The sequence below is a fragment of the Zonotrichia albicollis genome, chromosome 1 (assembly GCF_047830755.1).
Source record: "Zonotrichia albicollis isolate bZonAlb1 chromosome 1, bZonAlb1.hap1, whole genome shotgun sequence".
Taxonomy (NCBI): domain Eukaryota; kingdom Metazoa; phylum Chordata; class Aves; order Passeriformes; family Passerellidae; genus Zonotrichia; species Zonotrichia albicollis.
The window spans coordinates 38,644,292-38,671,577 of NC_133819.1; the positions used below are offsets into that span (position 1 = coordinate 38,644,292).

The window sequence follows — 27,286 nt, forward strand, 5'->3', positions numbered from 1 at the left end:
GCCTGTGCCTTCAATACAACACTGCTGATGCCTTCTCTGAGACAGCACAGTCAGAAATCACCTGTAGCTAAGTTGTGTGAGTCTTTTTCAGTGAAGGCAAAGGGTAGCTCCTTGTACATCCTTTGCACCATCCATTCTGCTTCTCTCCCAAAAATCCCATTTGGCCCAATCAAGCAGAATATATTTCCACCTTTGTCTCGTTAGGTGATGATTTGATTTCTATATAAATAGATGATATACTGACAGATTAAGGAACTTATAGCACAAAAAGAAAAAGGTGGGCAGTGATATTACTGCCATATCAGATAGGCTTGATTAACATAGAATTAATGCTTTATCCTCCTAGACTAAAAGTCCAAGTCATCACCTTCCATTAAGATCTACAGGGGCAGATGAGGCTAGTGGTAATACATCACTATTGCATGACGTTATTTCCCATCAATTTGACCAGCCCAGGCCACCAGTTGTACTACCAAAGTCTGTGAGGAAAAAGCACGCCTGCAATAATGCTGGGTAAGAGAAAAAAGTGGCAGGGTTATGTGCTTCAGGCTATAAGCTGACTGCTGAGGAGCTTAATCAGGAAGAGAGTTACCCTATGGGCAAGTTAGTATATGACTATCTATTATGAGTTTTATATCTTCCTCTAAGGCTCTGATACCGAGAGACAGGATGTGAGTGCAAGGGGATGGTTTGTGAGCCACATCCTCTGCTTGGTTATACTTAGCTCTGTGACTGCACCACTCCCAGGACCTAAGCTAGCTGCATTTGTGTCATGTAGGCATGCCCTTAATGGGCAGCTTTAAATTATTCTATATTTAGCTTTTGCTTCTTCCTAAAGCATTCTGCACGCATTCAGCCTATGAAGGGATGTGATGACAAGCTAAAGACCTCTGGGACCTCCTTATCAGGATTTCTGTTTGACAGAGAGAAAAAAGTGCACCGACTGAAAGAGCTAGAGATATATATGTTAAATTGGAATGGAGAAAAAGTAGGGCAGGGGGTCAGAAAACACTGTGTAGGGCTTGACCCAAGCTGACTTGAATCGATAGAAAAATTTCCACTGGCTTCCAGAGGCTAAGATTAGTTAGATGACTTCTGGCTATTTATATCACTTAATGTACGAAAGAAAGTCACAGTTACAGCTATCTTTATAAAGACTTTTAGAGGGCAGTATTTAAGGTAGTTACTGTAGATAGCAAGTGAATCTCTGCTTTAAAGAAACTGGAAATGCAAGCATGGGTTTGGTATCAGTTGCCTCACCTACGTGTACTTGTATGAACTAGTTCCATCTGCAGTTGTGGAGCACAAATTATTCAGGGCAGACAGAAGGAGGATCTCTTCACACAGACTGATCAGAATGACAAAGAATTTTATATGGGGGAAAATATCTTTTATTCTATTTAAACCATTGTATGCTGTAAACAACCAGGGAAGAGAACCTGGCCTTACTGTAGATCTACTGTGCAAATGTCAGCACTGTTCTGAGCATCAGTCAAAAAGACAAATAAGAGGTTAGGAATTTTTCCTGAGGTAATAAGGAAAAAAAGAAATAGAAAACTTCAGGAGCTGTTGTGGCATGAAAAAATACTGCTCCTTGGCACAGTTCAAGTAAACAATTTTTTTTCTCTTAGTAAAGTTTATGTTTTGGGATGAAACTAGTATTATTGTAAATGTGCCAGGCACTGAAGAAATCCAACTCCTCTGAAAGCAGAAATGCCTGCTGATGGAAACTCACACGTTCCTGGCTGATGTGTGGATGTTTACCAGGATTGGGAGGGCCTCTCCACGGGGACAGAAAGGTGCAGGCATTCGGATGCAACCTGAGGAACCACCAGCATTTCAGGCCTGAGGAAAAAGAGTCATCAGCCTCTACATACCTCTGCTGAGGTGGCCAAAGTGCATCCTGTCCCACCATCCAGCTATCAGCTGCACTTAACATTTAAGTCAGCATTAGCCGGTTGCAACAACATTGTGCCATCTCCCACCCAGAGGTAGGACAGATGGGAATCACTCTGCAGCATCTGGAATTTAAATATGCTGCTTGAGCTGCTCCATGTGTGTGGGCTGGGAGGAAAGAGGGATAAATGTTTGTGTTCCTTCCCAGGGGTGGGAAGGGGTTTGGAGAAGCTGTCTGTCCCACCTTCTGTGCTTTTTCCCTTCTTCTGCCCCTTCATGTTTCAATGCCTCGCTTCAGTCTGTTGCCAGAACCACAAGTCTTCTGCAGACAGCAGAAGTAAACAGAGGCTGAAGGATTCTAAGGACTGACCAAACACAAATTCCCAATCACTCCTCCACTGATCATTCAAGTGCCTGCCCAGCCTTCAGTTGGAGAGGCGCCATGCCACTGTGAATGCCAGCAGTACACTGCTTCTCCATAAAGCCAGGATTTGTTTTGCCCTTCATGGAAAGCTGAATCACAGACCCTTGTGGGGACCAGGGAATATCCACTGAGCATCACATCTTTAAGGGAATGTTATTTGCCACTCAGCAAGTAACACTAAAGCTTTAGCAGCCAAAGTAGAGTCAAAGAGAAGCTCCTCAAGAAGAAGCCCAGGCACCACAACTTGGCCAGAACCCAGAGCCACAAGTTGTTAGTTAGCCAGGTGTTTGCTTGTGTGGGTTTGGAAGAGGTAGGCAGAAAGAGGCTCTAAGAAAAATTTGACCCTCTTATTACATTGGCAGAGTGGAGTCTTTTTCCAGGTTAGAGGGCAGAATAAAAACCTTGGTGCTCTCTAAGACAGTTTTCTTCTCCAAACATTGAAGTGCCTCTCATGGTCTGCTGTGGCAGTCCATAGCTCTGTGCTGAACAGCAGAACTAGAGCACAGGAGTGGATGGGCCATTTCTGACACCTCCTGTGGAAACTCCAGGACAGAAATCACACTGTTTGCATCCTGTGGCCACCCACAGCCAGCTCTGCCTGCTGGACCCTCTCAGGAAACACACCTTTTGGTGCCCTTGATGCGGACAAGGATGCTGTGTGAGGCTGGGTGGTGGGCCCATCATTTGCTTTTTGCCATACTACATCCCTAAGGGAAGTGCTTGGCTCTTGCAAACTGTGTGTATGTGTAGCCACCTCAGGGAAGGAACCAGAAAGGATGGAGTATGGGAATACAGAGAGCACTCCTAGGTCTGAATGGGTTGTTCTGAGATAGGAGAGGAAAGCAAAATAAATATATTCTTTTATAGAAGATAGATGGGGATTGGCTTCAGGACTGCCAAGTGTGGCACCAGAGGCAAGAGTAGGCTGAAACTGCTATAACGATCCCTGAGAGTCTCAAAAGTAGATAGTAAAAGATACTAGAGGCTGGAATATCTCTGGGAGTGACAAAATCCTGTCCTGGCAGTAAATAGGATAGACTGAGATTGGGAGCAATAATGTGATGGCCTCTCCCTACGAATCTGCGTACATTGCCTTTCCCATTTGTCCCGCCAGGCAGGAGCAGCAGCATTTATCCTTGCCCACAAAGGAAGTGAACAAGCAGTCCTTCCCATATTGACCACTCTCAGGAATGGAGTCCATGCACCCATGCACCAAGGAGCCTCCCTTGAGCACCACAAACGGCCTGCAGGCCAGGTGGACCTTTGGTCTGAGTGCCAGGGCCTCCATACTCACCTTTGGGTGCTTCCACCACCACCTGCAAATTGAAGCCTTATCCAAAAGCAAGAGTTCTGTAGGGTTTTTTTAGCACACCCAGTGCAGTTCTGTAGGGTTTTTTTAGCAGACCCTGGGGCTGATGACCCACCAGTTAATAAACATTACTCAAACATCTGTTTTGTTAAAATCCAAATACAGCACTAGAAACCCCGGAGACACAGAATACACAGACAGAGAGGACTTGCTCTGCTGTCGTTTCTGATGTCCAAGCTGGTTTTCTAATAGCATTTGATGTATTCACTACCTTCTGCTTTGAGTCTGTAGGCCAATTTAATCTGTTGAGAGGTTTGAAATGCCATAATAGGCTGGTATCAAATGTGTTTTATTTGTGCTCTGTTCACAAGGACCAGGCAGAGGAGCGAGCCAGAGCCCTGAGCATGGGAAGGGAGGGTGGGCCATCATGCCCTGCACCTGACGGTGCCCAGGGCAGGCAGCTCTGCTTGGCTGCCAGTCATGCAGGCAGGGACTATAGAAGAGCGCAGAGGACAGCACAGCAGGGCTTAGGAAATGTAGTTTAAAACTGGTATGAGGAGGAGAACTGGGAATATGAGGAGCTTTTTCTGTAGGAAATTGGGGCTGGGGGATGAAGGGTCTGGAGATAGTGATGGATATGAGTATGGACCAAGAGGAAAGCTGTGTGCCTCCCAGCTGCTGACCATGCACAGGAAAATGGGAAAACTCACCCTCTTACCTTATTCGAGAAGCAGTGAAGCTCACACAAACTGACCTGTTTACCTCATTTGAGAGGAGAGGAAACTCACCCAAATTAGGAGGCAGTAAACTACATTTAGCTGCATTTAACCTCCACTGGCTAACCTCATTTAACTCCACTGCCTTGCTCTCAGTCTGGAGGTCAATATAGTCCATGAAGCCACGCATCTGCCTCAGAACCCCGGGGTCAGGGAGGGCCAGAGCTTCACTTTGGGCTCTGTATTAGCTTAATGGAGAGCATTCCCCAAGTTTCTGCTCCCTTTTTTTTTTGTTGTGGTGCATTTTCTTGGTGGGTTTCCTTCTGGGAACGGGAGTATAGGAACCCCTGCTTTAGGTCCTCTGGGGGCGCATCCCTCTCCCGTAGCGGGAGGTCTGTTCCCAGGGACATCACTGCTTGGTGTAAGGTATTAGAGGCAGGAATCGCTCTGGGAGTGACGAAATCACGTCCTGGCAGAAAACGGGAGATTGGGATCAACTGTGTGATGGCCTCTCCCTATGGCTGCAGAGGGAGAGACTATGGCTGCAGCGGTGTGTGTGCGCTGCCGAGAAGGGTCTCTCCCGGATATTCCCTTTTCCCGGCAGTGAGAAAACACGCGGTTAAAAGGGCACGGAGCGCTGACAGTTGGAACTGGGAGCTGTCAGATGCCCGTGTCGGGATAGGAGGGAGCTCGTCAGCTGCGGCAGTCACAGCGGTGGCATTTCCTGCCAGTGCTCAGCGCCGGAGCAGCTGACACACACACACACACACACACACCGCCGCCCCTCACCTTGCCCCGCGGCCGCGGTGGGCGAGCGCCGCTCCGTTTGCGGCTGCGGCAGCGGCGGTGACCCCGGCGGGGCTGTCCCGGCGAGGGGCGGGGGGAGCCCGCTCGGCGCTGCCCCCGCGGCCGCCGCCGCAGTGCCCCGCGCTGCCGCACGCTCCCGCCGCACGTGAGCGGGGCCGCCGGCGCGGAAAGTGTGTCACTGGGTGAGGGGGGCGGCCGGGGGCGGGGCGGGGCGGCCGCCGGGGCGGGGCGGGGCAGAGGCGGGGCGGGGCGGGCGGCGGTGCCGCACTCGCTCTGCGCGGCTCCCCGAGAGCGCTTTTGTTGTAAAGGGGAGGGCGCCGCGGCGGGGACGCGCACCCGCTGCTCTGACAGGAGACAGCGCGGTCGCCTCCCTCCCTCTCTCTGCCAGCCAGCCTCCCGCCGGCTGCATGTAGGGCTGCGGCAGGGACACGGAGCTGGGAAGACAACGACCGAGCGGAGCCGCGCCGCGCCGACCGGAGCCGAGCCGGGCCCGGCGGAACCCAGCGCGGCGCCGCCCGTGCCCCTGCGGGAGGAGGTCGCCATGGAAGTCAACGCGGGTAAGCGAGGCCGGCCGCCGCGGGGGGCAGCTGTGCGGGATGGTCCCGCGGGGCCGGGCGGGCGCGGGAGTGCGGGCGGGGGTCGGCCGGGGCGCGGCGGGGCGGGGGGAGCGCGGCGGGCGGCGGCGCTGCCCGGCCCCGGCCCCGCTGGTGGCCGGGACGGCCCCGCGCCGCCTCACATGGACCCGCCGGGCGAGCCATGTGCGCGCTGTGTTTACGTTCCGCGCGGCGCGCCCGCTCATTGGCCGCGCGGGGCGGTGACGCGCGCATTGCATAATAGCGGCGGGGCGGCGGCGCGGGGCGGCGAGCGGCGCGGACACGTGAGGCGCGCGGGCGGCCGCTGTTTTGGTGACCTACATTCGGGGCGGCGGCGGCGGCGGGGGCGCGCCGGGGACACGTGGGGCCGCGCCGCAGCTGCGGCGCCGGGCGGCCCCGCCCCCGCGGCTCCCGCGGCTCCGCCCCCGCCGCGGTGGAGCGGGGGGGTCCCGGCGGCGGGCGGCGCGGCGCGGTGCGGGGGACTGCGCGGGGTCGCGGGGGGACACGCGGTGCGGCCGTGTGCGACGGCGGCGGCACGCGGCCCGTCCCGATGCGCGGGGGCGGTGTTGTGTAACGGGGAGGGGGCGGCCCGGGGGCAGCGCAGGGCGGGCCCGGCTCTCCCAGCCCCGGCGCCGCGTGACCGCGGCAGGGAAAAGCCGCAGCCCCGGTGCGGTGGAATGGGGTGAGGCGGGAGGGCGGCTGCGGGCGCGGCGAGCGCGCTCCCTTCCCGCTTTGTTAGCCGGGGAGATCGGGGCTGCCCGCGGGGAGCCCCTGCAGCCGCAGCGTCCCGGGGCCGGTTGGATCGCCCGGGCTGTTCGCCGCCTGCTTGGCTCCCCTGCGGCGTTACCGCTTGCCAGATCTGTGTTAATGGAACACCAGCAGGTTGCGGTGCCCCCCGCCCTATCCCTAAAGTAAATCCCGCCAGGTAGAGCCCAAAGGGTCCTTGTCACCGAGCCGGCGGTGCCGCCGCTGCAGTAGCTCTGATCCGCGTAGCCCAGAGGACTCATTTCACCACCCTCCGGCAGGTGGGTTCCCTAGGAAAATCCCTGGCGGTTCCCAGAACCGGGGCTGCCTCCCCCACCGAGCAGCCCGGTACCCCTCTCTGCGGAGTGCCGGCATCCGTGTGCACGTGTACGTGCTCCGTGTCTGTGCTCTTTGTTCTGAGATGTCACCCTGCGCTCTGCCTGAGAGTCAACTTTTGACTGCTGACCAAACAAAAGCAGGGTTCACAGGGAAGTGTAATTTTTAAAATAACAGAAAGTTCGAGGAATTGCGACTGTGACGCTGGCAAGCCTGCCAAGCTCTCTCGGGTGCCAGAGCAGCCCAGCTCTCTGGAGCTCCTCCAGCTCTGAGGAGAAGAGGGGTGAAACTGCCCCACAGGCACACACTTTCCCTGCTCCTCGGTGACATTGGCCCTACCCTTGAGGGAAAAGAGCATCTCTTTTACGAGCAGGGTTTAAAGATAATGGGGCGCGGTGGCAGCGTGGAGAAACGTGGAGCTCCCTGCAGGGGCTGGCTGTGCTGGCGTGTCCCGATCTGCCCCTGCCGATAAGGATGGCGCCTGCTGGGAAGCCCGGTGCCTCCCTGGGGCCAGGTGAACAGTGAGCTTTGCCCTGGCACCTGGCAGAGACGCGTGCGGCGCTGGGGGATGGCACAGACCTTTGTCAAACAGGTGGTGCCTTAGCCCAGCACGGGTGCCTGATGATGCCTTGCTTCTCATGCCCTGGCTGAACTCATGACCGCCCCCCCCCTTGCCAATCCTCCTTTCTCCGAAAACCTGATCCGGAATGCGTGCTATGCTGAGTGGAGGATTTCTTAAAAAAATAAATAAATAAAATCTGTGCAGGACCAGCCCGTGTGGCAGGGTGCAGGGACACTGCTGTCTGGGAACGTGAGCGGTCTGTCTGTCCTGCACGTGTCACATGGCCCCTTGGTCTGACTTCTGCTCCCAGGCAGCGCTGCCAGGAGGTCTTGGGCTCTGTCCTCTTTAGGGAAACCTCCTGCCAAAGGTTTACTTGGTAAAAAAAATGAAATGTTGAAGAGGAAGTGGGCCAGTTTTGCTGCTGCAGAGGTGCTAAAGGGACCGTTATGTCTAATAAAAGTACTGAAAAATTGTAAGTCAGAATTGGTCCCTGCAAGCAGTGATGTTTCAGGGTTGTATAATACCACTGCTTTTATCTGTGAGGAGGGTATGGCTGATGTAAGATGCTACAGCCTCTGCCTGCCATGCCAGTTCTGTTGATCAAGGATTCTGCAGACACCAGTGCTTTTCTCCTCCAAAGGCAGGCAGTGCATGGCCCTTTTTTCAAGTTTTGAATTCTTACTGGTGTGTGGAGTTCCTTGCTGCAATGTCCTGAGTCATCAGTGAAGAGTCTACTGAGCAATAAGGGCATAAAATGTAGAACATACTGAGTGTAATTATTTAAACAGTTTCATGGCTATGGCTTTTGAAATTCTTGAGTGAAATATCAAATGTTTTTATATTGACTTTTGAAATGCTGAGTCTTGGAGACAAACTCATATGAAGTGCAAACAATTTCTCTTGCTTACAAGCAAGAAGAAGGAGCCTGTGAAAAGCCAGAACTGCTCCCAGGTCTGCCTGAGGACAAAAAGCTGTTTCATAGGAGGGATTCTCAAGTGTGTCAGATTGCAAGATGTGGCAGGACAGAGGCTGTTTGCAAATAGCAGCCTGGCAGTCGGAGTTTTGCTGCTGCTAGGAAGGCTACAAAGGCTTGCAGTTGGACAAATGGCGTTCAGTAGGCTAACCTGACTGCAGTGCTATTTCCTTCCCTTGCCCCCTTTCCTTCTGCATCGTGAGCACCTCCCAGCCCTTCCTTTCTGTGCCTCTGGCGTGTAGCCTGCATGAAGTCTTTCTTTCTGCCCTATTTCTGTCCCTAACCTAGCTTGTTTGCATTCTGGCTCCACAGCGCTGTAAGATCCTGTCTTGGCTCTGGCTCCAGATGAGCTCTGCTCAGAGGGTGGCCAGGGAAACCCTCTCTGGGTCACTCCATGCCCTGTCCCTGCTGCCCTATCCTTCCAGCACCATGGCTCGTTGCTCCATCTTTTGGTTATGCCATTTCATCCTGGCCTGGACCAGAGGAGGCTGATAGGATGGGAGAAGGGGATGAGGCAGACTGTGAGGTCAGCGGTAGAAAACGAATGGAGACAGACAAGCTTGAGGGAGAGAGGGAGGGCAGGGAGTGCTCCGAGGAGCACGTAATGGCTGATCTGGTGGTGCTGGGTCACGGCGTGGCTCACATGGCAGCGGTGCATGTCTGCTGGTTATGTCACTACGTGCTGCCTTTTTTTTCTTGCCTTAGGGGGTGTGATAGCTTACATCAGCTCTTCGAGCTCGGCATCTAGCCCAGCCTCATGTCACAGCGAGAGCTCAGACAGCGGTTTCCAGTCGTCCTCTTCGCCTGTTCCATCTCCTCCAAACAGCTCCTCCTCGGAAAGCGGATGCAATGGCCGGAGCAGTGAAGGCTCTGACGGGGCGCCCAAGAGCGATCGGCTGGAGGAGACTATTAAAACAAACCAGTCGAGTGTTGCTGGTTTGACAAAAGGCCATAATGGAGTCACAAGTATGTTTGGTGCCAGTTCCTGAAAACACCATTTTCCCCTTCTGTGTTACAGCCCCGTGTGTTACAACCAGGTCTCCCTTTGGCTTGTGGTGTAGGTGCATAGCAAAGCCTCCATGTTTATCTTTTGGCATTATGTGTGTGGTAATGCATAAGGTATTGCCATACAAATGCTCATACGATGGGGGTCCCATTGCTGCCAACCTCAAACAGCCCATAAATGCAGTCCAGCTTTACTTCAAATTGTCACTAGTGAAAACTGATCTTAGGAAAATCAAAGAGTCTGTTAAGAAGAAGTGATGAAGTAAAGGTGATATAATCAGAAATTGCCTTCAAGAGTATTTATGGAGCTGTCTTGGAAATCTAGTTTTTCTGTTCTTTCATACTCTGTCCCCTGTCCCTTCACCTTCCCTCCCCCACCAGCTGTGAGGAACAAAATAAATTACCCAAGCGTAATACTTTTATAGCTGTGGGTGGAACAGTTATCTTTTTGATTCCAAGTCATAATTCTGTGGATGTGAAAAACAAAATACTAATAAACTGGAACTAAAGAATGGCCATTTAAAATACATAAAACAATCTATCTCTACATATTTACTTCACACTTCTTTTAGTAATCAGAAAAGATCAGTGATAGAGAAGTATATTTGAACAGTTTTGGAAGGGCAGGATTCAAAATAAGTATTGGAATGAGTGATCCAGCAAACAGCTAGAATTTAGTCTTTTGGAGGCTGAATTCTTTTACTGGCAGAACTGTTTTATTGTTTTGGATTGTTATGAAGCTAGAATAACTGTCTAATAGTTCTACCTCAAATATGGGTTTTTTTGTTGCATTGTTGTTTGGGGTATTTTTTTAAGTATTCCTACCTTAAGTTCTTAGTAAGAACCTTTTTCTAAAAATTCTTAAGTAACTAGATTTTTGGTATCAGGGCAGGGGTTCCTGGAATGAAACCTGTTGTAAATTGTTCAGCTAGATAGGTAACTTTTTTAGCTCTGTACTAACTGTGCCTAAAAAAAAAATGTTGTGGTTTGGCTCTTTTTCTTTTTGAAAACCTTAAAAAAAAAAAAAGGTTTTAGTTCCACTTTACAAATGAAACCCAAATGTCAAATAAGTTACTCTTCTGGTAGAATATGTTTCTGTGGGAGTATTTCCAGCTGTCTCTGTTGAATTAAGGTAACTTTGTGGTTACTAAAATCACTGGTAAAATTCCCATTGGCTTCATGAAACCCATGTTAGACCAGCACTTAGGACTTGCAAAAAATTTTATTGACAAGCTGAAATAAAATAGATGGGGAAAAACTTAAAAAAACCAAACCATGAGCATTTTTACTGGATTGAGAAGGTATTTTCAAGTTTGCAAGCCATTCTGGGTATGCACTCAAATGAGTGGTCTCTGCAAATGTAGATATGGCTGGGTTATCCTAAATTGTTATCAGATAGGTACAGTGTATAACCAGTGTTGAATATATTCTAAAATGTCCTTTAGTATTTCTTGTTTTTAAGGAAGAGTGTTTATTCTCTGTTGGGGAAACTGTAGCCTTTCATAGGCTTTCTTGTCCTGATGGAAAAAACAGATTGAGCCTGAACTTTGGTGGCCTAGTTAACTGAATGGTCCTTTTAAAAGTGCTTAAATGTAAGCAGACTTTCTTTTTCTGCTGCTGAGTGCAGTGCTACTCTGACAGCCCAGTGAATGTGTGCTTTCTCCCTGTTTGTTTGAGTGCTTCATGTTTGTCCTCTTTTCCCCCCACCCTTGCACTGGTACCTTCTGAACCGTTCAGGGGGTTTGTACATTCATGTTGTCTGTTCTTCTGCTGTATTTTTTCATGTGTTGAACTGACCTGACATATTTCAATTTAAGTCCAGGTTTTAAAAGCTGGAAACGTGTTCCTGCAGTTGTCACTGGTTTCTATATCCTTGACTTTTTTGTTTGATTCTAGAATTTAATGGCATGGTTCTTCTTTGCAAAGTCTGTGGAGATGTCGCTTCAGGATTTCATTATGGTGTTCATGCCTGTGAGGGCTGCAAGGTGAGCTATATTTCTGCTCACCTTTCTGCTGGTGAAATGCTCAAATTCTCCCCATAGGGGAAAAAGGGGTGATACTGCCAAAACAGATTTTGGTATAGCTCTCCGTTAAATATGAGAAATTGCAGAAGCTGTAGGGAACAGGCAAACCACTTAGGAGTATACAGCATTTTCCAGACTCTGCAGTACTTTCTGTTCCCACCCCTTGTCCAATCCTGCCTGACTTGGAGCGCACAGCAGAGAGCAAGAACTGGAAGCAGAGGTGGTAAGGACCATGTGTCGCAAGACATGTGCATGTTAATGGCATTAAGAGATAGTGGGTGTGAGTTGTCACCTGGGCTGGGACACAGAACAAAACAGCTTTGGAAAAGCAGTTCTTTACCACGAGGAAAGCCAGAACTACATATGTATTTTCTTAGTCTATAACATTGCAAACTGCAGAGATGGAAGTCAAAATAAGTTATTTTGACTCCCACCTTTGCACTTGATATCATAGGTGTTTGAGAGCATGTCTTAGGAACTTTTGGTACAGTGATAGGGGTAATATTGGAGATACTTTGCTCGTAGGTGCTGGCTCTGCAGGGAACAACTTAGCATCTTCTGTAATTAGAAATCATAACTAGTTCACATTACATACAGATCACACACAAAGGGGAAGTAAGTCATGAGGAGTACCAAGTTCTTTAAAATCTCTTGGGGCTGATGGCTCTGAAGCTGCTGATGCGATGCAGAGAGGTGTACTGTGCTCGCAGAGACATGAATCTTGGTGGAAGCATTTGACATGTGCTGTAATGATAGTTGTGGGGGTTTTTTGTTTGTTTACAGGGTTTTTTCAGAAGAAGCATTCAGCAAAACATCCAGTATAAGAAGTGCTTGAAGAATAACAACTGTTCTATAATGAGAATGAATAGGAACAGATGCCAGCAGTGTCGTTTCAAAAAATGCCTGTCTGTTGGGATGTCGAGAGATGGTACGTTCCTGTACTGAGCAGGGATCCTCTGAGAGGGAATCTGTTGCCCACCTCAAAAACAGTTGCTGAGGTCTTAATGACAGATAATGCAGCCAAGGCCTATTGTCAAGGAGAGGTTTCCTGTCTGAGAGCATTTAGTTCAGCTTGTCTTTTTGCTCCATGAGTGTCCTGGGCTGGTGAGGTGGTACTGCAGGCAGCTGCAGAGCTGACCTCTGCCTGTGGAGCTGATGCAGTGGGATGTGCTGCAGTGATCTGCTAGGGGGATGGTTGTAACAAGTGTATCAATTTTGGTTTAATGTTAAGACTTACAGCTGTGTCCTACCTGAATCTGAACAAGACTCATATTTTTCTTTTTTTTTTGTCTTTTGTTTTTTTTCTATTTTCTTTTGTTACTATTGCTTTTTCAATGAAAGGGAATTCTGCCCAACCTGATAGCTTTAGAGTAGTCACCATAGAGCCTAAAGTGTTAGCTTTGGGTGTATAGGATGAGCATGTATCTGCTCCTTTTTTTTTTTTTTCTTTCTTTCTTTTCTTAGAGGGAGAGGAAAGGCAAGGAGGAAATGTTTATATTGGTCTGTGTCTCTGACCGCCTTGATTGCTGTCCACTCCTTGAGCCATTTAAAAAAATAATACTGAAAGTGTAGTTCATTTGTGTGCTACTACTTACTGCCACAACCAGAACTCTTCCTTCTGTTTCACTTTTAAATTTTCTCTGGGTGTTTATTTCACAAGAACTAGGAATCTCAGTCTGTTAATAATTTAGTGGGTGGAGTGCCAAAACTTATTTTAAATAATTGTTCCGAGTTCTTGTCGTGCATAGGAGTTATTTCATCCCCTAGGCGCTTGTTTGCGCACAAGGTTGCACCTGCTTTAATGAAAGAGAGTTACATTAATGATGGACTACTGCATAATTACATCAGTCGAAACTGGTTATGAGCCCTTGTGCGGCTGCGGTTGGACAGGGTGGTAGAGGCAGTTGTAGATTCCCTAGGACAGGGTCAAAAGTGCTGCAGCCACAATGATGCCCATCCCCTTGCCAGCAGAAAGTGTCCTTTTCAAGTCAAAGTTACCAAGAAAATTTGCCAAGGTAAGCTTCATTCAGCTTTGATTCTCTTGTTTTGGTAAGTTACGTAATTGATCCGTAAGGACCTGTCTTGTAGGACTTCTATGCAAAGATGATATGAACTGTGTTTACATTCAGCTAATTATCAGCTCATGAAGGTGTGCTGATTTAATAAAGACACTTCTGCAGTTAACACAACTATGTGTATAATGCATAGCCAGGGTTGAGGCAAAAGGGGAAAAGGCATTACAGACTGTGTGCCTTAGAGCTGCCTTCTCCCTAAACAATGCCATACATTTGTATTCATGCCAGTCCTGTGCCCCAAAAGCTCTTTGACTTCACTGGTAATACCCAAGCTGTAGTATTGGTGAGAGCAGTTAAAATCTTGCCTTAAAAGACAGGATTTTTTTGTTGGGGTGTGTTATTTTGTGCGTGCATGCTAACGCTTTCAGGACTGACTTTTTTCTTTTTTCCTTTTTTTTCTTTCCCCTTTTCCACCACTATCCGTTTCTCCACCTTGGTAGCTGTTCGATTTGGCCGTATTCCCAAACGTGAAAAACAGAGGATGTTGATTGAAATGCAGAGTGCCATGAAAACCATGATGAACAGTCAGTTCAGCGGTCACTTGCCCAACGAAGCATTGGCAGAACATCAAGACCAAGCACCTCAAGAAGATCTTTCCTCCAAGCCCAAACAAGAGCGAGAAACCATCAAAAGCCCTTCTCCCCCTCCTAGTGCTGACATGGCCAAGGAGGAGGTGATCGGCATGGTCACCAGGGCCCACAAGGACACTTTCATGTACAACCAAGAACAGTCCCAAAACCCAGCAGAGATGATGCAGCCCCAGAGTGGGGAGAGGGTGTCAAAGAGCACTGAGCAGTACATGCTGAGCAGCGAGCACTGTGTTGGTGGCCTTGGTGGCCCTCAGTACCCTGACAGGGAGCAGCACCTTGGTGGACAGTACAAAGGGAGAAGCACAATGCATTACCCAAGTGGGCACCCTGTGTGCTTCACAAACAGCCACTGCATGAACTTCACCAGTGGTTACACTCAGCGAATGTGTGAGAGGATGCCAGCAGATGGCTTTTCTCCAAACAAGAACGCCACTTACTCATGCAGCACTGGAGGAAGAATGCATCTGGTATATATATTGATATCAGTTGTTTGATTTGACTTAGTTGTTGGTAGGAGTGATCCAGCTGTGCCTCAGTAGTCAGTGAAGCTTCACACAGTTGGCACAACTGCTGAAATTTTCAAGGGTGACACAAGTTTGATAGTGCAAATTGTGATGAAGGACAAAAATGGCTCAAGGTGTGAAGGATTTGAAATCATACAAGTAATGGGGTTTCTTGGCTTGGTTTTTAGCTAACTGAAAGTAAAATAACATCAAAGAGTATTGGCTGAAAAAAAGTCATGGGTTTTTTATGTGACTTCAAAATGAAAACAGGAGTTTATAAATTCCCCCTTTCACTTGGTCCTTTTGAAGACTTTACTTTCAAATAATCTGTACAGAGGTACTGTATTTTCTTTAAGGGTTTTAAGAGCAAATTTCTGGGGTCAAACCCCAGGACTAGGATTTTAAGCCAGTCTACAGGCCTTACTATGGACTTTAAAATCTCTGTTGCAGGGTAGGCTGGTTTTTTGGTGATTTTTTGATTTGATTTGTTTTAATGAGGCTGTGCATCCTTTTCACTGTAGAACATGTTCACATCTGAACAGAGGCAGGAGGAAGATGCACAGTTAAACCATTAGAGAGAAGTTCAGGGTCTTCTCTGTAGTACTTATGCAAATGAGGCTCTGGACACACTTCTGGGTACCTTAGATGACTTTGCTAGATCATTTTCTCACTGAATTCCTAACAAGGATGCTTCCTGGTTTTTTGCATATGGGTGTTGGTTTGGTTTGGTTGGTTTTTTTTTTGCCTTTGCTTAACAGGTCCCTCTCATTTGCCTTGCACCTGCTGTTTCTCTGCCATTCAGGCAACCAGTTCTGTAAGCCCCTTAAAATAGATTGTCCTTCTCTTTATCACTGGAGCCTGGGATGAGAGAACATAACATCCTCGTTCTCATCCTGCGCCCCTGGTGTGAAGCGCAAGCCCCTGACCTTTCTGAGGTACTTGAGCTGCCAGTGTTTTTCTCTCTCCTACTTTGTGAAGATCCTTCACATGTTCTTGAAGACCCCAAAGGTCTCCACAGTAAAAGTGTTTATTTGGATTCTGCACTTCCATGGGGCCTTTTTTGGTTTTTTGGATTTTTCTTAAAAAAAAAAAAAAATCTTTTTGTCTACTGCATATATAGACCATGCCATCCCTAGCAGGTCTGACCTTAATGGCAGGCACTGCAACATGGCAAACAATAATTCCCAGCCTTTTCTTCCTTGCAGGGAAAGTATGTGGTGTCACTACAGCGGCATTCTTGGCACTCCTGAGAAGCAGAGGTTAAGCCTGGCAGTATGGGCGGGCAGGGAGTGGTGCTGCCTTGCAGAGACTCAACCAGTCAGGTTGACCTGTGCATGGCAGCTGCAGGCAGGAGTTAATCAGTGATCAAGAGACAAAGCCATATCCAGCAGAGCACTGCAGCTCCCTCCCCACCCCACATCCCTGATATGAATGAGGGTTTTGCCCAAGAACTCAGTGAGTTCAGAATCTGACCAAAATGAGTCATCAGCAATAAGGGCAAGTAATTAGGCTTTGAACCTGTGTGGAGACAAGTGTTCAGGGGTTTGGTCGTTTTTGCTCAATAACCCTGTAACCAGAAAAGCAGAACAGGTCATTCCTGAAGAGGTTCCTCTGAAGAGACTGGTGTGTGTACAAGCTGACAACTGCTTCCATAGGAAGCTTGTCAGAGTTCAGGGACTGCTTGGATGGAACTCTTAGGCATATGATTTAGTTTTAGGTGGTTCTGCAAGGAGCACAGAGCTGGACTCAATCCTTATGGGTCTCCTCTAATTTGAAATATTCTGGTTCTTGGGCTGAGGTCTATCAAGAGACCACAGACACAATGCACTGGGTGTGGAAGTGGTAGTTTCCCCTTGGGACTGAGTGTCTGTGGGTAAGGGTATGCTGTTGTAGAATGAGAAATTAAGGTGATTTTTGTGTCCATTACAGAGCAGGGTACTGAACCAGAGATTCCTTATGTTTGGAAAGTGCTGTATTTATAACAGTACCCTATGTGTGAACCATTGCAATATCTCAGGCAGAGCAGTGGTTGGCATCTGCTGTCCTTCTGGTTGTATGCCTAGACCTTTTCTTTTGCCAAAATATTATAGTCTTGTAATCTTGGGACCTCCCACGCAAAGAATAGCTAGGCAGTTACCATATTCAAGATGCCCTGAAAAAACAGCACAGCTCTGAGGAATTTCTAATTTATTTCACTGTTTTCTTTTTGTTTTGCTGACATTATGTAGGATTATATACACCATTTAGTATACTTGTGATGAATACTTAAAAGGAATTTTTGTCCTTGATGGTGACAGGTGAAATGAATATTAAAAGGTTTAAGCTTCATTAAAAGATGTAAATTTTAGAAGCCAGAACTGAAAATATCGCAGAGCTTCTGGTTGGCTCTTGCAGAGGGAATTTATTGGCAGTCAGCCCTGACTGATATGTCTGATCTCACTGTAATGGATTCAGACTTTCCTACAAAAAATTGCTGTATATTTGTATAAAAGAAAGAGCATTTTGTCATCTTGTGACTGAGAAATAGTGGAATACCAGTTCCTTGGTGTTCTCCTTCAGTGATACAAGTAAAAGCAAACTTGCAGAAGAGGGTTATCCTTGTAATGAGGGTGTAAACCTGTGACTCAGGAAACCAAGGCTTGCTTTCTTGCTCTGGTGTTGACATCTTTGTCGCCTTGACTGAAGCACTTCAGTTGCCTGCAGAACAAGAAAGATAGGAGAATGAATGTCGTAGTGACTGTGAGATTGCAACTGATTGATTGTGAAATTGCAATTTACTGTGAAATTACAGGGATAATACAAGTAAAGAGAAATTCAGATGTCAGAGCAGATCAGTTGAGATCAGGGAAGAATAGCATAACCTTGGTTGTGTCAGGTCTTTTGCAGTACACAGTGTTGTAGCTTCCAGAGTTAACGAATTTATAAACAGATTGCTAAAAATCCCATGGATTTTTTTTGTTTGTTTTAAAGCAAGGGGAAGAAATTCAGTTTCTTTGAATTGATTGATGAATACTGATCTCTTTTTTTTTCTGTGTCATTATTGCAGACTTTTGTTGAATAATAAACGTGTTTCCCTTGAGTATTTGTCAGTATTTGGAATGACGATACCTTTAAAAGTTGCTTTCTGTCTGTGTTTTGCAAACATCAGGTCTGCCCAATGAGTAAGACTCCCCATGTGGACCCAAACAAGTCTGGCCATGAAATCTGGGAAGAGTTTTCCATGAGTTTTACTCCTGCAGTAAAGGAAGTGGTGGAATTTGCCAAGCGCATCCCAGGTTTCCGAGACCTCTCCCAGCATGACCAGGTCAATCTTCTGAAGGCTGGGACCTTTGAGGTGAGACCACTGTGTGTGTATTACAAACTTGACAAGCTGTGCATCAGTCTGACCCTGTACAAATAGGACTGGGGTGCGTCAGGTGAAACCAGCTTGTTCATGGATGCTCTGAGCCTTCTCTGGGGTGATGGTGTCCAAGGGATCTCTTTTGTCAGACTTTGGTGACCTGTCCTTCTTCCGCTGAGCTCAAAACTACTCAGCCCTTCTACTCTTCCCTCCTTCCTGGACATGAATAAATGCATAATTACGGGTTTCTAGCTACCTTTGCTTACTCTGGGGAGCTGTACTGCATCTGGAAGGGTGGATAGGTTAGAAAGCTGTCTGACTTACAGGTGTTGTCAAGGAATGTGTTTACTGCTCTGCATGTCCTTCCTTATGCCACTCTGCTTCCTGCAAAAGCCAGAGTATCCAATCCTGACCAGTCCCCACTTAGGTGGCACCTTGGTAGTGTCTGAAGCACCCATGTCCAGTGCAGTAACAATGATAAATACGTGTTCTGCTGCAGCTCTGTAGATGCTGTGTGCCAGCTGCAGCCTGACTTACTGTAGACTAATCCCACTAGGTCCTCGTGGTTAATTGCATCCACTTGTGGTCATGACGTATATGTGAATTAGTGGTGTTAATTTGGAAATGATACCACAGAGCTTGGTGCTGTTTTATAATTAGTGACCTTCACTAGATGACCTTTACATCATGTTTTAGTTGCCCTTCCAGACCCTTGTGTCTACTGGAGACCGTACACATTTCATAAATATTCAAATGTGAAATTTTAGTAGAGAGAACACATTTCATAAATATTCAAATGTGAAATTTGAATAGAGAGGGTCAGAGGAGCCAAAGTCCCAAGTATTTGGTGTTACTGTGCTTTTCTGGGGAGCGTAGCATTGCTGATGCCTTTGCTCTTGTTTACATGATTTACTCTTTCAAAGAGAGATGCTGGATTTTTTATTTACCTGAAATGAAGACATTTCTTGTGTGATGTGTTGGGTCTTCTGTCTGCATTTATACAGCTCAGTTCTAAAATGAATAATTGTTGGGTTGGAAGATAAAAGTTATACAGGAAGACTTGTTGCCTGGAGTCTCTTAGTTTTCTTGTTTCCTTCATTTTGCTGTTATGTATTTTTTTCTGTTATACTTATTCTTGACCTTTTAATATTCATCTACAACTCCTGTAGTGAAAGGACTCTATTTTTGCTTCTTCACTACTTTCACCTTTCACAAAAATGTTGTTTCCTTCCTCTGCAAAGGAGGAGGAGAGTGAAAAATTTGGCTTGAACTGTCCCTATAATGTAAAGCCAAACCTTCATGTTTTGCAAGTAAAACATTTTGTGTTGGCCTTGCTTCACCTGAAGCTTTTCTCAGGCCTCACTCCTGTGCTTTTTTTGCCAGTTGCAAGCACTGCTGATAAGGAGGTTTCTTGTATCCAGGGGAATTAGTAATAATGTATGGCTGCATGCTTGTCACTATTCACTTATTTATAAGAAACATTAATGATTCCTGTTAGTGAGCTACAACTTGCAGTTAAAGGCCTATGTGGCATCTTAGCAACAGGAAAAAAAATAAGGTTGGGCTGCAAAACAGTGGAAAAAATCCACAACAGGATTAACGAAACCATTGTGATAGAGGCAGAAGCATCTTGAAAGCCTGGTGCATCCAAGGTCATTTCTGTCTTCTGGGTAACTGAACCAGGATATTCCAATGTCTGCATGTTAATAGAAGAACCTGAGTGAAAGTGCTGCCTCCAGGTCTGGTGTGGCTGGCTTGGCACTGTGCTTCTTAGCAGTTCATGTTTGAGGAGTGCCTGTTCCTGTGAGGGTACGAGGACACATGGAGACAATGTTGGTGCAGAAGCTGCACAGCTATATTTATATTCACACACAGGCAAGCTGTAAAGGTCTCTCAGAACTAGGAGTACTGGGGAGCTCTGTGTATCGTGGTGGCATTTGCATGGCTTCTTCTGAGAGCCAGCACTGAGCCTAAAATAAGGAACTCGACTGGTTTTGAGTGGGCCCTCCTCCACCTCCCCTCCAAATGTAGTTGATGGTAGAGCTAACAAGGGCCTTGGATCCCTTTGAGTAGTGACTCAGATTTGACTACAGCTGCTAGGGACATGATCAAGCAGCCTCCCAGAGTGGAGGTTTTTATGTGCCTGTGTTGCTATGGTCAGGTGATAGGATTGATCAGGTGTGTCCTCAGCATGCACAAGTATGAGCCTGGTTTGAAGTGAAATGGGAATGAATCAATCCTGTGCTATGCCATAGTCCAAACTGTTCTTCTTTGTTTAGAATGGTGGCACTGAAATAGGTGAGGTCTTTACCTTAAAATAAGTCAGCACAACTTTGTGGGCTTCAGTTTTGAATATCAGCACTAATCCTGGTTGCTCCTGTTATTTAAAGATGTTTCTAAAGCCCAGTTCTATAGGGAGAATACCGTTTTGAACTGAAAGGTTGCTGGATACCTGGTGGGTCTGTGCTAATGCACAAGTTCAGCTTTGTCTGCCTGCCCTTTGCCTGTTTCTGTTGTATTCTGATGGCTTCTGCATCTGGGTTTCTGCACTCTGTAGTTAATGTCATCAAAGGACAGATAGCTTAGCTGACAAAAGTGAATAGTATGTAGTGCTCCTGTGTTATTGAGGTTGCTGCATGTTGTTTGGCTCGTTAAATTTAGGAGCAGGTCATGTCATGTGCATGAACAGTGTTTGAATTCTCAAATATTTTTGTTTGTTCTGAACACTCCTTTCTTTAAGCTTGTCAAAGGTACTAGTCTTTGAAAACCTGGTTCTCCTCTCACCTGTAGTAAACATTTGAATTCATGCAGTTACTAGGGCAAATGAGAAGAGAACTGTCACACCAAGAGATTACAGTGAGTCTGAAGTTTTAACCAATGCCAGTTAGTTCATTTTCTTCAAATAAGAAAGTTGTTCTGTGCAACTTAAACCTTGAAAATGTAAATAAGATTGTTGAACATGAGCAAATGAAACTTTACAAGCCATTCCAGAGGGAAACATTCACAGTACAACTGAGAAACCACAAGAGAAATTTCAGCCCAAAGGGGTAAGTTTAGCACACCTCAACTGCTCCAGCCCAGGTGCTTGTACCAAAGGGGTATTCCCAGTTGCTGCAGACCAGGTGCCATCTCAAGCTGTGCTTCCCCAGCTTCTTCAAAGCTGTACATGTGGCTCCTTTCTAGCAGAGCTCATTAACATTCCTGTGGGTACAGTGATGTGGCATGGTACTTTTCCAAAGAATGCCTAGGGGGCCCGATCATCAGGTGGTGTAAATCAGCATTGTTTCCATAGAGCTGCTCCACTTTATGCCAAGTGAGAATCTGGTTCAGTACCTTCATTTTGCTCCTCATGAGTGTGGCCCAGTAAACATTTCTTTTAACGCTCTGTGTGCCTTTGGCTGTTGTGTGGCTTAAGCAAATTGTCCTACCGGCATATTTATGAATGACATGGTCTGTGTGGCTCAGGCTGTCTGAGGCTTAAATTTTAATTTTCCTTCCTTTCATACGCTGTAGCCCCTCCCTTGCATCCACTCCCTAATTTTGTCACTTGTTTGTTTCTCTCAGATTACGGGGCCAGAGCTTGCACTGTGTTTTGCAGCTCAGTAGCATGCTGACAGTTTCTGTATAGAATGCTTTTAGAATGGTTAATGAGACACTTTGAATGATGTTAAAAGGTTTAATTTTTTTCTTTGGCTTTTCTACAAATGCACCTGCATTTATCTGGTTTTGTTGTTCTTTTTTTCCTTCCTTTTTCTTTCTCCAGGTTTTAATGGTACGATTTGCATCTTTGTTTGATGCAAAGGAACGTACTGTCACCTTCCTGAGTGGCAAGAAGTACAGTGTGGATGACTTGCATTCAATGGGAGCTGGTGATCTGCTCAACTCAATGTTTGAATTTAGTGAGAAACTAAATGCCCTGCAACTTAGTGATGAGGAGATGAGTTTGTTTACAGCGGTTGTCCTGGTATCTGCTGGTAAGGAGAGAAAGTTAACTTTTGCACCTTTGCCAAAAATTGAGTGTGACTATTAAAAGTTTTCTGTAAAATGTATACCCTGTTATTTCATGTATAAGTGCACTTGAGTAGGTTTTAGGGTACTAGCAGCCTGTAATGTACCTTTTAAGATACCTAGTCTTTCTAATATTGCCTTTAAAAAAAAAGGTGACAATGGGCTTATGTTTCCTACTGCTTTTTATGTAATGCAAAAACGAATAGCTGCTCCATGGCCATTAAGATGGCTATTTGTCTGGCTCCTCTGAGTTTCACAGGACAGCATCACTGAAATTACTCCTGACTTGCACAGCATAAGTCTTTGGATAAGGTGGTATTTTTGCTTCCCAGTGCTGTCATTTAAGTCTATTGCGTATTTTGCTTAAGTCTAAATCCACCAGTTTGATCTCTGCCTATGTCAGTAAGAAAGCCCCATCATCTGCATCGTGACTTCTCTCCACTAAAGGCCTGCCAATCCACTGACATCTTCACCAGCCTCCTATCTTGTTTCAGTCCCTGGATAGACAGAGCACCCTGGCCCAGATTCAAAGAAGGATTAAGCACCTACTTCTGCAGTATTATCTCAAGCCTCAAATTAGGCACATTAGCTCTGCATATAATGCCTGGAATGCAAGATGCAGAATCCCTGCTTGCTGGGTAAGAAGCTCTCCTAGGGGTAGGTAGCAGGAATGCTCACAGTGCCCACTTAGACAGCAAGGCAGCAGCTGGGAGCACTGAACTCCGTGAACAAGGGCAGCCCTTTCACATGAGCAATTTAGATCCATGTGTTACCAAGGAAGGGCACCCAGGCATGGTGCTGTAGGCACGTGAGGCCTCTGCAACAAGGTAGGACAGTTCAGTCTGTTAGCTTTGTGCATGGCTGAGCTGAAATGTGACAGCACAGGACAGGGCAGCTGTAGCTTCCTCAGGTTGTAAGCCATGATAATGAGCAGAGGGTGGCACAGAATTAGCAAGCCTCAAGGGCCAGAACAAATGGCAGTGGGAAGGAAGCATGGCACTATGATCTGAAGGAAGCATGGAATCTGTTAATGAAAATGTTCAGGTAGCACAGAGAAACCTGAAGTCTTAGTTACCTTTCCAGACTCTGGAAATTCTTGACAAGAACTGCAGGCAGCCTTTAAAATAAGGACTGACAGCCAGGTCTCTTTTCTTCTTGTGCACTCTAACTAGGCTTACAGCCATTCTTCTTGCTTGCTCAGCTCCTGGGTCCTAGAATATCTCAATCTCTGTGCCACCTGTTTTCAGTCTAAGTGGGTGTATCTTGTTCTGTTAAATGTGCTTCCAGCACAGTGCCATCTCCCTAGCCTTTAATGCACTGTGCTGATTGCCAGTTCCCAGCAGGGGTTAGCTTAGGGATGGCATGTAACATGTGCAGCATGTGGTGTCAGCCATGCAGCAGGACAAAGAGAAAGTGTTTGGTATTCGGGCTTCTTGCAGTTGTTGAGGGTTTTTCAAATCATAATTTGGATATTATTGCTGTCTTAGCTGCCTCATGGTCTGATCTGCAGTCTGATCGTGGCCTTCCTGGACATCTTCACAAAATTTTATAGGGTTTTATAAAGTACAGCTTTATTAGTCAATGTTGGGGCTGTATTCCAGACACGAGGCTAACCCTGATGATCACTGTGAGTTCAAACATTTTCAGAGCAACTTTGCTGTGTTACATGAGACTGGATTGAAATGCTGCATTTGTTACTTTGCACAAGTGAGTAAATGAGCAGGCTTCGTGCTCAGGCAGGTAGTGCAGAACAGACGTGGCCTCAGCAGAGTTCCTGGGGAAGATGCTTACAGTGAGAAGGATTGCCAGGAGGAGAAGGTGCCCATAGAACTGAAGGATTGTGGGCATGTGTTGATAAAACAGATCTTGAAAGACAGATCCCTGCATCCCACTCTTTGAGGAGTGTAACCAAAAAAGTAATTTCATATAAGGGGAGGTGGCACTTTGTTGGAGATAAAGAGTTGAAGAACAGGATCAGAGATTGACAATGGGGTGCAGGGAACGAGAAAAATGCCATAAATGTAAGAAGGACTGAAGGTGGAAGAAAAAGGCCATTATGACTTCTTCATCTCAGAATTCAAGTTATTTTAGAAAAGACTGATAGGAAGATGTCAAAACTTACATCCGTTCCAAAAGCAGAAAGGAGTGTGACTGTTGAATGTTGATTAAGTGATCCACAATATAAAGTACGATGCTGCACTAATTAAAGATCTTTTTAAAGACTTTTTGTTGATTAAAACTAAGAAAAAAACAAAACCCACCAATGGAAAAAGAAAAAAGGTCTCTAAATACTGCTAGTTGGGAGAATGCTTGTGTGAAACATCTCCACTTAACACTGGATGAATAACCACTCTTAGGAGTAGTATTTAGAATGAACAGAAGAAGCAGGGGTAGTAGCAAGGACTGTTTGTAACTTTGTACATCCTCTCCTCCCCATGTCATATGGCAAAGAAAGAAAAAGCAGGATCATGCTTGGGTGGTGCTGAGGAATTATCTTTGTGCTGTTCCAGAATTAAAAGAATGCTTCACCTCTGGCTTCAGTTGGCTGGATGTGTTGAAGATGGAGGAGAGGTAGCAAGGTGGATCATGGCCACTGGAGGAGGAAAAAGCAGGGCGGAAGCAAAGCTGTAGGAATGTGGTTTGTGCAGGTCTAGAGAGCAGATAATCCCTTAACTAAGGGTCTTGCTTTGTGGTAGAAGAATATGAAGTACACACCCTCTATTATTTTCCCTTGCTGGCATAATACTAAAATCTTCTGCTGGCTGCTGGGAGGAACTGGAAGTGACTGAGAGGGGGTAGAAAGACTTGGACTAATTGAAGTGAGGAGGCTACAGTAACTCACCCAGGGCAGCCAGGAGAGGCTGGGCTGCATTCTTCCACCTTCAGAGGCAAGGCAGTGCTGTTTTCACTGTCCAGAGCTCTTGTGGAACTCTGTTGGGCATGTGCTGTGCAAATGTCACTGCACCTGCTCAGAACAGAGCAAAGCTTTTGCAGAGCAGGGGACAAGCAGGAGAGATAATTTAATAAATAAAGGCAGAGATGTCTCCTCACTCGTGTTCTCTTGGACAGCAGCTGTCAAACCTATTGGACAGTCTTCACAGAAAAGTGGAATGTGTGCTAATAAAAATTGCTTCATAGTAATCAGAGCTCCTAATTGTAGAAGATTCTGGAACAATCATCCTAAAGGAACAAAACACATGCAACTGCTTCAAGATGCACCCTTAATTGGATTACGTAATAATTTTTCCTATAGCAGTAGGGAACTGCACTGAGTAGTCCAGGAGGACTTCCTAGCCTGTTCACCTGAGCAATCTGATGGGATTGGCACTGACAGCATAAGGAAGGGATTCCCACTCTGTAGGATCTGACTCAGTGTTACTCCAGAAAGCTGTTGTCATTCCATGTCCCAGTTCTGCAAAGTGCTTAAGTACATGTACACATCAAAGCACATTTCTGTTTGTGCCAGTCACTCGGCTGTGTGTGCCCTGCTGAATTTACATAGTGTTTAAGAAAAGAAGCTACAGCTTGGAAAAAACCCAGCTACTGTGCATGATTATGTGGTGAGATGTTTTACTTAAAAATTCATCCTTTCAAGCTGCTTACTGAGGTTCCACCTAATGATACCAGGTGTGTTCAGCTTAAATACAGCTCTCTTGAAAGCAGTGCTTCAGGTGTGGTGGGAGTGCAGTGTGTGAAAACATAATATTTGTCTTGATGTTGGCATTCTTCTTTTCCTCAGCTGGGAATTTTTGGGTGCATCATGTTTCATTTTTTTAAGTGCTTCAGAACACACTTGGAAATAGTGCCCAGTCATATGAAGGGTTGTACTCCCTTTGCCCCTGAGAATTCCATTGTGCAGATAACAACTGTGGCTTGTCCAGAGTGGGATTTCTTCCTCAAACCTTCAGTTTAATTTTAGGATTCTGTATCTAGCCTTAAGAAACATTTGAAATTTTTACTTTCATGCACCCTGTCTTTTTCCTTGGGTTGAAAGTTGTGATTCAGCAACATATTTAAACATTTGCTTCAATCTGTCATCCTCTGGAAACATGGGTTAGAGATCACAGAAATAGTGATTGAATGCTTCCAGTTTGGCATGAACTTAGTACTTTGAGAAGTTAATGCTAAATAACCTTTGAAAGACTTTCGGTGTGTGATTTAAAACTTCTGGCATAAGTATCTGATTTTTCTTGTGCTTGTTAATTTAGTAAGGGATTCTTGCCCTGGTTTTATGTTGCAGGCTACATCTGTTCAGTCAATTTTTTTTCCCCCTACCCTTCTGTTTTTTAATTTCTCTCTCTCCCTCTCACCCTGCCCTTTTTTTTAGATCGCTCTGGAATAGAAAATGTCAATTCTGTGGAGGCACTTCAGGAAACACTAATCCGTGCATTAAGGACCTTAATTATGAAAAATCACCCAAACGAAGCCTCTATTTTCACAAAACTCCTTTTGAAATTACCCGACTTGCGTTCCTTAAACAACATGCACTCTGAAGAACTGCTGGCCTTTAAAGTTCACCCATAGGCCTTTAGGTCTCATTTGTACTTGGACTTGCCTCGTGTTAAACTGTTTTGTGCTAAAGTATGTATTTATACAGTTGTACCACTTGTTGGAGCGCGTTCACAGACTGTGAACAGTTGATAGCTGTCCCATAACCATGCAATAAAGCTTTGGCAGGTGCTTTCAGCTGGCGGCGGCGCAGCCCTCGGAATCCTGCACGGCATCCAGGCCCAGCTGTGCCCACTCCTGCAGGAGAGGCTGCGGTGAGCCCGAGTGAATATGGACTCTTCTTTCATCTAGGAAAAAGAACCACCACTGCCCTCTCACCTCAACTGAATGCAGAGTAGCTGTGTATGTGCTTATGGAGCATGGAATGGGGTGGGAGCAATCCTGTGCTAATAGGAAAATGGAAGAGCTGATTTAATTGGTCTTTCACTTATCTAATAGATGTATGTCTGTGTCTCTTGATAACTCACTCATGGTTTCACTGTTGTTATTCCATTAAACCCGATGGAATGGTTTCAGCCTGCACCAACTCTTCACTGAGCGTGTGTTCATGCCATGTGTATATAATATAAATAGTTAAGTAGTGAGTGTTTATGGCTATATAAAGTACAGAGTTGTGTGTATATATGTGTATGTATATAAATAGTTCTATACATAAAGTATACATATAATTTCTTCACAATATTTTAAACTGTGAAGGAATTTAAACTTAAAACAGAAGGTGATCTATGGAAAGAACCAAATAGATGCACTTTGCATATTGCTGAACTAATTATCTGAGCATTTTTTAGAAAACATCGAATTTGCATTAATATGCTGTGTTTGTTAATTAAAAAAAAAAAACAACAACCAAGAGTGGCACTAAAGAGGCAGAG

At 46.1% G+C, this 27,286-nt stretch overlaps 2 protein-coding genes across 3 annotated transcripts in view; one reads left to right on the plus strand and one right to left on the minus strand.

Annotated features, from left to right (window-relative positions):
* The window catches only part of LOC141728618 (uncharacterized), a 19,756-nt gene extending 14,061 nt beyond the window's left edge, over positions 1-5,695 (minus strand). Inside the window, exon 1 of the mRNA XM_074538437.1 lies at positions 5,135-5,695. Within this exon, the coding sequence (XP_074394538.1) occupies positions 5,135-5,695 (561 nt within the window). The remainder of the gene's footprint in view (positions 1-5,134) is intronic.
* On the plus strand, positions 5,576-27,286 carry NR1D2 (nuclear receptor subfamily 1 group D member 2). Of its 2 annotated transcripts, none has more exons than XM_005480945.4 (8): positions 5,576-5,709; positions 9,066-9,326; positions 11,262-11,350; positions 12,173-12,317; positions 13,905-14,521; positions 17,706-17,891; positions 21,661-21,871; positions 26,233-27,286. In XM_005480945.4, the coding sequence occupies exons 1-8, from the start codon at positions 5,694-5,696 to the stop codon at positions 26,427-26,429; spliced, it is 1,722 nt and encodes a 573-aa protein (XP_005481002.1). In that variant the 5' UTR covers positions 5,576-5,693; the 3' UTR covers positions 26,430-27,286. The 2 variants fall into 2 exon arrangements, with proteins under 2 accessions (XP_005481002.1, XP_074394512.1); XM_074538411.1 differs by lacking the exon at positions 5,576-5,709 and adding an exon at positions 5,807-6,057.

What these genes read in the sequence shown, in the direction of transcription:
- NR1D2 (XM_074538411.1), top strand. Translation starts at nt 5,889, where the DNA reads ATGGACCCGCCGGGCGAGCCATGTGCGCGCTGTGTTTACGTTCCGCGC. An exon ending in CGCGGGCGGCCGCTGTTTTG is followed by an intron (nt 6,058 to 9,065) that starts GTGACCTACATT and finishes TTCTTGCCTTAG; the next exon opens with GGGGTGTGATAGCTTACATC. An exon ending in TGTTGGGATGTCGAGAGATG is followed by an intron (nt 12,318 to 13,904) that starts GTACGTTCCTGT and finishes CCACCTTGGTAG; the next exon opens with CTGTTCGATTTGGCCGTATT.